This window comes from Capsicum annuum, chromosome 6, assembly GCF_002878395.1.
Source record: "Capsicum annuum cultivar UCD-10X-F1 chromosome 6, UCD10Xv1.1, whole genome shotgun sequence".
NCBI lineage: Eukaryota > Viridiplantae > Streptophyta > Magnoliopsida > Solanales > Solanaceae > Capsicum > Capsicum annuum.
In genome coordinates, this window is record NC_061116.1 from 2,695,023 (window position 1) to 2,706,318 (window position 11,296).

Sequence of the window (11,296 nt, forward strand, 5' to 3'; positions counted from 1 at the left end):
GGGTCCTATTACCCCCGAACTCAATTCTAGTGTATTTTTGTCACCCGTTTGTGCTGACGTAACATCTTTATTGCATAAAAATGGAGCCCACGTCAACAGAGGCAGAGTTAGAATTTTTGCGAAGTGGGTTCAAAATTTGAAGAGAAACTTATCGAAGGAGGTTCGACATTGTATATACATAAAAAATAATTTTAGTGATGAATAAATAGTATATTTTTCCTCGAAGGAGGTTCACCGAACCTCCGTTACACAGGCAGGCTCCGTCTCTGCACGTCAAAGGTGTCATGTCAAGTAAAAAGGGTGACAAAAATACGCTAAAATTGAGTTCAGAGGTAATAGAACCCCTATAAAATTGGAGTGCGTCGTAGCAATTTGGTCATAGTTTACTAAATGCTGTACTCTATTGAAAATTATGCATAGGAAGTGAGCAAATTGAAGAGTCATTTTCTTCATTCAAGTTTTTCTGAAATTTCATTCAAAGCTTCACCTATATGACTTGTGAATATATGTATATATTTTTTTTGTATAGATTTGAAACTTATCTAGTGTATATCTCCACATCTTTGTGGTCTATATCATTACTTAATTTCTTTTTATAATAATTGAGAAATTCTCCGAGGGTCAGTGACATAAATTTTGAACTCGATGTGATAATTACATGCAAACACTTCTGATCTACTCTTTTTCACTTAATACCGAAACTTATTTGTGGTAGGATGCAGACATGCGACGTATGCTTAATTCACACATCACGTGTACACCTATCATTAGACCAAAGTTTTAGGGGCAATGTTTAATTAAAGATAAATATGAAATTCAAAACAATCAAATCATATATATACCAAGACTACTTTGAACAAAAAAGAATATCTTTGTCACTTTGATTAATCAATAGTAATTATACAAATTTGTACCAAAAAAGTCAATATAATTGAAAAAATCATGAGGGCCAATGTCATATTTTTGAAACGTGATGGATAATGAGTTCGTCCTTCTACTCTTTTTCATTTAAATACCAAAAAAAATTTTGCGACAGAATTTGATTTGACAAGTGATCAATGTGCAGTCTAATCCACATATCACGCGTTATACGCCTACCATTTGACCAAAGTTTTGGGGCCAAAATTAGATAAAGATAAACATGAAATTGAGAACAATCAAATCATACTAAGGCTAGTTTGAAGAATAAACAAATATCTTTGTCACTTTGATTAATCATCAATAGTAATTGTACAAATATGTACAAAACTATCAATACAAGTAAACACTAAAGTCAAAGTTGGAAGAGGGGGTAAAAAGGTAAAATAGGAAACTAAAACGCCTCGTCATCATCCTACGTGTCCCCCCAAAAGAACTTTTTTTGGAAGATCCACAACATATGCAAGAACTTTCCAACAAACGTTTTTTTGAGGATCTGACGACTTAGGCAGGAACTTTCCGATAGATAGGTTGCTCCTTCCAATACAAAACTCCCAAACTATAGCAAAACTTGGGCTTTTGGAGAGGGTTAATCTCTATGCTACCTTGTGCTTTCTTTTTTTTTAAATATTAATATTTTTGAGTAAAGCATTTATTACTTCCTGAATTATGACCAAATTTGTTACGACACACTTCAATTCACAGGGTCTCTATTATCCGCTGAACTAAATTTTAGCGTATTTTTATCATCCTATTTAGCTAACATGACACCATTTGTTAACCTTTTCAGCTGACGTGACACCTTTAACGTGGGCCCTATTTTATGTAATAAAGGTGTCATGTCAGCACAAAATAGTGAAAAATATGCTAAAATTGAGTTCAGTGGTATAGTAATAAGATTAAAGGTGTCACGTCAGCACAAAATAGTGAAAAATATGCTAAAATTGAGTTCAGTGGTATAGTAATAAGACCCGTGTGAAGTTAGAGTGTGTCGTAGCAACTTTGACCGTAGTTCGAGGGTACTGGATACTTATCTCTATATTTTTTCAACAAAATTAATTTACACATAAGGTTGACATGCATCTTGTATGTGTAGAAAAATTTTGCTTTTTTTGCATAATATCTTCATTGTAAACTTTGCTAATATCTTGTGCAATTCTAATAGCATCACTAGAAGCACCAGCTAACCCTCTCCTTGTGAAACCAACTGCATATAATCCATATTTTCCTTTCCAACAATTTGGAAATGGTGCTTTTGGAAATCCATTCTTGGCAAAGAATTCACTTTCCTATATAAAAAAAATAACAAAAATAACATTACTCCACTATTCAAGAATCTTTTCATAAAATTCAACATTAGTAGATTTGACACTCGTATATACTTGGACAACTTTCTAGTCCTGACACCCTTAACTCAACTGGTTTTCAAACAAACAGCATAACTCGATCTTACTGACAATGTGTTTTGACCAAGCTAAGGTGTCTGTTTGAGAACCGTCAATTGAAGGGGGTCAGCATTAGAAACTCGTGCAAGTAATGATGTTGATTTAGGTACTAAACCTAAATATAAATAAAAGGAGACATTCAAAAATTTCAATATTTTTCGATTTGACAATCGTACTTGGACAACTTTCTAGTCCTGACCTCATTAACTCGATTGGTGTTCAAGCAAACACCATAACTCGGTCTTACGGAAGATGTGTTTTGACCAAGTTGAGGTGTTTGTTTGAGAGCCGTCAAATGAAGGGGTCAGCATTAGAGACTTGTACATGTAATGATGTTGATTTAGGTACTAAACCTAAATATAAATAAAAGGAGACATTCAAAAATTTCAATAGTTTTCAATTTGACAATCCTACTTGGACAACTTTTTAGTCCTGACTCCTTTAACTCGATTGGTTTTCAGACAAACACCATAACTCAGTCGTATATATTGATGATGTGTTTTGACCAAGCTGAGGTGTTTGTTTGAGAACCGTCAAACGAAGGGGTCAGCAAAGTAATGATGTTGATTTAGGTACTAAACCTAAATAAACCTAAATATAAATAAAAAGAAACATTCAAAAATTTCAATATGACAATCGTACTTGCACAACTTTCTAGTGGTGACCCCTTAACTTCACAAGTTCTCAAACAGACATCATATAACTTGGTCTTTTTTTTATGAAAAGACGTGTTTTGACCAATTTAAGGTGTCTGTTTGAGAATCTATCGAGTTAATTTAAGGTACAAAGACTATCAAAAAAAGAAAAATGTAAACATTTTCTCACCTTTAGCCAAAAAGGGACATTGCTACGATAGCCAGTAGCAAGAACAACAGAATCAATTTTGAGTTTTTCGCCAGTGACAAGTTCAACGGTGCCACATGAAAACTTGTTGATTCCAGGTACAACATTAATTTTTCTTGATCTAATTCTTTCCAATGCACCAATGTCCAAAACAGGAGTTTTCCCTTGTGTATTCTTGAGTTCCAATGGTCCAATTTTTGGCCTTTTTAGACCATATTTCTCAATGTTACCAAGAATGAACCATGTCAAAATGAGTAAAATTTTGTCAACTAGCCACAATGGTAGCCATTTCATCATAAACATAGCCAACTCAAATATTGATTTCCCAAAGATTTCTCTTGGCAATACATGAACCTAAAGAAGAGAAACATAGAAAAAAAATCCATTAGTCCAAACTTCATAGTTTCTTTTTTTGGGAAGTCACACAATTAACAGAGGCGGAGCCAGGATTTCTGTTGACGAGGTTCAAAATTTAAAGAAAAGCTCGCCGAAGGAGATTCAACATCTATTTTAATAATGTATTAATAATATAATTTTTCGTCGAAGGGAGTTCGGACGAACCCCCTGTTACTAGGCTGGCTCCACCTCTGACAATTAGCCCCTAGTTGATATACATATATTATACATTTGCCAACTATTTTTCTTGTGTCAGCCGCTATTTTGTTTAAAAATTCTTTTTCTTCTTCCCCTTTTCACTTCTTTTGTGTTTGCTATGAGCAAATTCAAAAAGGATTTAACTTATGTACACTTAAAGTATTTTTAACATGTTGTAACAGGTTATCTGTGTTATTCTCCAACTTAGTAATCCCACTTTATTATCTTTTATATGACTTGATAGTGTACAAATTCATATACAATATTGTCAGCTATAAGAATTCAACTTTTACTCTGACATCATCGTAAAAAAATTTTATACTATCAAATCACCTAAAAGATAACAGTAAGGGGGATTACTAGCCTGAAAAGTAAGATGGCTAACCTACTACAAAAGGTTAAAGTGCATTGGGACTGTAAAAAGTTCATTATATTATTAGTATGTATAACTTACCGAGCTGCCTGAAAATTGAGGTGGCTAACCTACTACAAAAGGTTAAAAGTACATTGAAACTCTAAAAGGTTCTTTATATTGTCAGTATATATAACTTACCGAGCTACGACAAACCAATGATGGTTGAGCATTATGATTGCAAAGATCAAGAGAAACTTCCATACCAGAATTCCCACAACCAACAACAAGAACTTTCTTGCCACTAAACTTTTCACCAGACTTATAATCACAAGCATGAATCACTTCACCTCCAAATTCTTTTAATCCTTCAATATTAGGCACAACTTTTTGTGCATTTTCACCAGTAGCCACAACAAGCCATTGACAAATATACTCAACTTCTAAACCACTTGATGAAATAGTTTTCACCCTCCACAATTTGCAAGATTTATCATACTTTGCAAATTGAACACACTCATTGAACATTGGGTTAATGTCAAATTTTCTTGCATATGATTCAAGATAATCAATGAATTGTTTCTTTGTAGGGTACTCAGGGTAGTGTTGTGGAAATGGGAATTTGGGTAATTGACAAAATTGTTTAGGGAGGTGTAGTTTTAGTCTATCATAAGTTCTTTTTTGCCATAGTGATGCAATGCAATCTGATTTTTCCAAGATTACAAATGGGATGCCTTGTTCTTTTAAACAAGCTCCCACAGCTAGTCCCGATGGACCTGCACCGACAATAACAGGTCCATTTACCCATACACATCTACTAGAAAAGAAATCTTGATCATTGAAGTTAACCATATTTTCTCGACTGACTTTGAAAGCAGAATACGAACCTGTTTCTATAATTGTGGTGTATGAATAAGCCTTGAAAGAAGAGGAAGTTGGTTTGAATTTGTTGTTAAAATGTTTTTTTCTAGTGAAAAAGATCGACGACTAACTTTGAAAGCAGAACACGAACCTATTTTCACTATTCTGGATTCTAATTGAGCAATGATGGTGGTGTGAGGACTTGAAAGAAGAAGAAGTTGGTTTAAGTTTGTTTTACCGACTTTGAAAGCAGAACACGAACCTATTTCTGCTATTCAGGATTTTTATTGAGCAACGGTGGTGGTGTGAGGACTTGAAAGAAACTTTTCCTATGAAAAAGTCTTCAACCGACTTTGGAAGCAGAACACAAACCTATTTCTGCTATTGAAAAGTTTTATTGAGTAATGATGGTGAATGAGTATTTGAACACGATGTGATAAATGGTTGAATCTCAGTGAATCGTGTCAGCAAAGTCACTGGTGGATGTGTATTTGAAGTTGTGAATGTTGTAAGGAGAGAGAGAAAAGAATTGAATTAGTTTTAATTTGAGGGGAATAGCATGGGGTGGAAGGTGTTTAAATAGAAGTTTTGGGAGTGAGATATATGAAAGGTGCATGTGATAGAAGGTAGGAAGTTAACGCCTTTTCAAATGGGGTCCTCCTCAAATCATAAGCTAAACTCTGCCAACTATTATTTTATTTCAAAGTTATAATTAATTCAATAAACTATTTGTATCATACTATTTAAAATATTAGAATAAAGCATTTAGTATCTTCTGAACTATGATGAAATTTGTTAGGACATATTCTAATTAACTTTACATGGATCTTATTATTCCTGAACTAAATTTTAATGTATTTTTATCAATATTTTAGCTGACGTGATACCGTTTTAGCTGACATGACACATTTGACGTGAATCTCATTTTTATGTAATAAAGGTGTCATGTCAGCACAAAAAGGTGACAAAAATACGTTAAAATTAAGTTTAGGGATAATAGAATCCATGAAATTGAAGTATATTATAGTAACTTTGATCATAATTCAAGGAGTACTGAATATTTATCTCTAAACTATATGTGTCATACTATTTAAATATTACATTATACTCCACTTTTATATTCAAAAAGCTAAGCTGGCATAGAGGAAGCTGACTTGGATATAAGTGGGATAAGCTTATATTTACTAATAATAAAAAAGATAGTCTGATGCACAAAATATTATATGTTCAGGGAGAATCACATTCCAAAGGTATGTAATGTACGTCGTTTATACTAAAGTAAGCATGCGTCAATGGCTGATGTCACAGCTCAAATCCAAAACTTAAAACTGGCATGAGACTTTATCGTTGCTCCAAGACTTCACTCCAGTAACTTAAATTCTGGCGGTATTAGTGATTGTATATTATGGCATAATACATAAACATGCCTTTTAACTTGGACTCAGCCAGTATCTATGACCTTCAACTTTGAATGTGCAATAGTAGACACTTAAATTTTATAAAATTGAACAAGTAAACACAAACGTCTATGTGGCATAATGCACGTAGGACGTCATGTAGAACATGAATTGACCACGTCGGATGTCACATAAGACGCATATGTCTATTTGTTCAACTTTATATAAATTTAAGTATCTATTTGTGCACACCTAAAATTAAAGGGCATAAATGAAAATTGAAGCCGAGTTGAAGAGTATATTCATGTATTATGCCTATATTATTTGTATATTTTAACTTGTTATAACAAATTATTAACAATATATGTTATGTTGCATGTCTCATTTTCGAGATAGCTAGTTGTATTTATTATTGACAATTACATATAATTATCTTTTAAATGACTTAATAATATAAATTTTCATACATTAGGTATTATCATAAACAATTATCATATCTCTGTCTCAATTTACATAACACATTTTTTTTCAGTCTGGTTCAAATATAATGTCACCGTTCTTCCTTTTACCTTTATTGAAATATTTTTATGGTCATACAAAAAGATTTATTTTAAACCGTAAATTTTAAAAATCATCATCTCTTAGATTTTGTATCAAACTAAATGATGTCATATAAATTAATATAGAGAGTATATATTATGAAAAAATAACATAAATATACACCTTAACTTAACATATTTACACAAATTTTCATCTTTACAAAGTAATTACAAAAATATATATCAATTAATTATGTATCTTTCTTGGATGTATCGGAAAGTTAATTATGTATCTCGACAGACTCGAAATCAAAAAATATATCGAGAGATAATTATATACTTTTACAAGGAAAAAAATATATCTTTATTGGATGTATTATGTATCTCGACCGTCACGAAATAAAAAAAAAATGTATCTGGAGTTAATTATGTATTGTTACAATGAAAAAAATGTATCTTGACAGACGCCCCAAAATCAAAATTTTCAGCAATTATGTAAAATATCAAAATTTTCTGTAATTAAACTCCAAAATGTCGAGATTTATATTGTTTGCTCATATATTATTGTATATTAACATTATATCTATAATCTATATCTATATAGCTATATCTATATCTATATCTATAATCTATAATCTATCTATCTATCTCTATATCTATATCTATATCTATAATCTATATCTATAATTTATAATCTATATCTATATCTATATCTATAATATATTAAAAGTGTGAAGTCCCTTAGAAAAGTGATTTGAACTTTTTACCCTTCATTAAAATACTATGCAATAGACAAAATCGTCTTTTTACTCTTTTAAAATTATTACTTAATTATATTTATTATATTTTAAAATAAAGAGTTCCAAAACATATGATAAGTTTTACAAATTAAAGAGTACTAAAATATATGGTAAGAATTACTAAAAAAAAAATATTTATAGATTTCTAAAATATACTACTATAAGAGGAGGAGAGAAAATTAAAAAGTACTACATTTGTTTCGGCTAAAAATGAAATAAACAAATACACTTTTTTTCCGGCTAAACAAGAAATACATGTTAATGCCTAACTTCCTATTAAAGAAAAGTTAAAATTAAGAAAAGTTCAAAAAAGTAAAAAGAAAGAAAGCAAAAAAAAAAAAAAGAGTAAAAAACGCATTATTATTCTAATATTGACAAATAATAAACTAAAACCATCCAAATATGTTATTAAATTTATTTCTTACCTGTTTTTGTAGTTTGGAAAACCTAATTAAATTATTTTCCTAATAATTAAGGGTTTGAAACCAACTAAAATAATATATTAATTTTTCCTTATTCGAGTTATGTAATTTAGGACTTTCAAACCAATTAATAATGTATATTATTTTTTCTTATTTAGGACTTATTAGTGTTTTTGTCCTGATTTTCTTATCAAAATTAAGTTTTACTTTTTCTTGGAAAGAAAATAAAAGTAACCATAATTACTTTTATTTTTCTAAAAGGAAAATATAATTTTTTTCATATTTGGCTAACCTCTTTCTTCGAGAAAGATGTTGGACATCTATAAATAGAAAAACACCTTCTCATACCATAACACAATAGCATCTACAATGTAGTCATTAAAGAGTCTTTGTTTAGGGGGAGATTTTTCCCAATAGGTTTTATGTTTTTCATATTAGTTTTTTTTATATGTAGGCCAATTGGTCAAACCATATCAATAATATAGTTTTTTAATATTATTTTTATGTGTCGTCTGAATTATGTCTGCTATGATTTGCAAATTATAAGCTTCCGCATGAAGGCCTGTCAATTTCGAACCCAACAGGACTCTCTTATACATAGAGATAGAAAATATCAATATCGTAAAATTCTGTGCTATGCTTCTAATCCCGAACATCTTTTTTCCTTTGGTAAATTCTCAATTTTCTTTTTTAAGATATTTGTTTTCCTTCACCATCGATGTTTATTCTTCTACCATATTATTTTTCTTTCGTCATTGATATTAGTTCTTGTAATATAATCAAATGTTATACGTCTTGCACGTGCAATTAAACTAGTAGTAACAAAAACTTTATTATATGGTGGACCTCATCCTAGGGCTATCCTAGGGGTAGTCAGAACTTGAGTGTTAAGTGCTAAAACTTTTTTTAGCCACAAATATGCCCATACCTGCCAGCTGAAAACCCATGGCTTACACCACCTTGCATTGCCATGTATATTGATCCCACTCGACAGACCCACAAACTTGTCTCGAAAATTGACTTAGACCTCTAAACTAAGGCTTGTACCTATTAGGTCCCTAAATCCTTCAAATTTTGATCCAATTGAGCATTTTTTTCCCAATCAGCAAAAGGCTCAAGTGTGTGTAGTTCACACGCGATGACGTGGCAAAAAGGGCTAATTAGAAGTTGACACATGATATTGTGGGTCCAATAATTATTAAAAATTAATTTTAAATTTTTTTAAAAAATAAAAATAAAATAGGGTCCCTTCAACATCCCCACCCCACCCGCTTGTTCTTCTTCTCCATTTCTTGTCATTTTCTCCTTCATCTTCCATTTTTTTTTAATATCTGATTAATCAATAACCAAACGAAAAAGAAAAGGATGTTTTCCACTACCTTCCCCCCACGAACGCATCTCTCGCTCCCTCTTATCATCTTCTTCTCCATTTTTATTAAAAAAAATAAAAAAATTCAACATTTTTTTTAGAAATTTTATTTCTTTAGTAATCTAATTCATATTTATTGTTATTTTTCTTCTTCTTGTGCTGTGTGTTCCTTAGAATTTGAATTCTTTAATAATATTAATAAAGTAATCTTAGATTCATATCAAGTTAGCCGAAAAAAATGAAGTTTTGCCGGAATCAAATTTACTCCGCAAAAACATATCAAGTTTGCAAAGAGAAATGTATTAATGTGCTAAAGTTCATGACTTTCATTGTTTCTTTTTAATTGAAAATTGTTAATTGTTAAGAATTTAAAAAGAAAAAAAATAGAGATGAAGAATGAAGAAGATGACTAAGAATGAAGAAGATGGCTGGGGTCTTTATGGGGTAGGGCGTGGGGTGAGGTCGAAAGAAGGGGACTGATTTGGGGGCTGATTTTTTTTTTTTTTAAATTAAAATTTGTTATTATTAAATAATTTAAAATGTGATTTAAAAAAATAAATTACCATTTGAGACTCCATTCACGTGCTCAAGGAGAGTGCCTTGACAAATCAACATTTTGTGCCTGATAGGTATCAATTTTAACACTTGAAGGGCTTGATAGGTACATGTCTTAGTTGAGGGGTCTAAGTAAATTTTCAAGACAAATTTGAAGACCTATCGATGGGTTTGACCTTATTTCTTTATCCATTCTACTTTCCTAGCATTTGCCTTAAAAAAAACACCAAAAATTTCCTTACCTATTGATAAGTAGAGTTGTGTGTGGTTTGTATATAAGAGGTATTTTTGTCTTGTGTATAAGGTTCTATCGAAAATAGCCTCTCAATTTCACTTTTGGGGTAGCGGTACGGGTTGTGTATACTCTATCGATCTGCCTCTCGATTTCATTTTTGAGGTAGCGATACGGGTTGTGTATACTCGATCAATCTGCCTTCCTCAGACTATACACTGTGCAGACAAACAGTGGGTATGTCGTTCAACACCAACAACTTACCCAGTATATTCCCATCGAGTGGAGTTTGGGAAAGGTAAGTGTACGCAGTCCATACTACTACCTCAGAGGTGAGATAGAGAAGTTGTTTCCGATAAACCCCCGGCTCAAGATAGGACAATCTAGATAAGGAATAGTAAAAGGACAAGATACAATAGAAATTACCACACCCAATAGTACCATAGATAAGATTCACCAAGCAATACAACAAACGATACAATATTCTAAAATGATACTAGTACTATAGTTACTAACACGAATAACAAAGTCCTACCTACTAGCACTGACGCACTCGCTTCTACTATCCTTCTACCTTAATCCGCCTACTCCATACTTTCCCATCTAATGTCATGTCCTCGGTAAGTTGAAGTTGCTCCATGTCATGTTTAATCATCTCCCTCCAATATTTCTTTGGTCTACCTCTACCTCACCTGAATTCATCCTTAGCCAACTTCTCACACCTCCGCGTTGGAGCATTCGTGCTCCTCCTCATCACATGTCCGAATCATCTCAACCTCGCTTCCCTCGTCTTGGCTTATTGTTTAAATTTTGTTCATGCTTTTGATATTTGTGCATTTAATGGGCTCAAACTCCGTTGGATTAGTTAAATTATTCAAAATTCCTATTGGATTAACATGATTTAATTTGTTTGTGTTGTTCAACAATGTGTTTGTTGAATTTACAATTTCAATTTTGATTAAAAAACAC

At 31.8% G+C, this 11,296-nt stretch overlaps 1 protein-coding gene across 1 annotated transcript; it reads right to left on the reverse strand.

The window, feature by feature from the left end:
- Window positions 1-1,183: 1,183 nt before the first annotated feature.
- LOC107873630 (probable indole-3-pyruvate monooxygenase YUCCA8) lies at window positions 1,184-5,564 on the reverse strand. Its single transcript, XM_016720551.2, has 3 exons — window positions 4,354-5,564; window positions 3,189-3,560; window positions 1,184-2,207 (listed from the first exon to the last, which is right to left on the reverse strand). The coding sequence occupies exons 1-3, from the start codon at window positions 5,002-5,004 to the stop codon at window positions 1,974-1,976; spliced, it is 1,257 nt and encodes a 418-aa protein (XP_016576037.1). The 5' UTR covers window positions 5,005-5,564; the 3' UTR covers window positions 1,184-1,973.
- Between the last annotated feature and the right edge of the window lie 5,732 nt (window positions 5,565-11,296).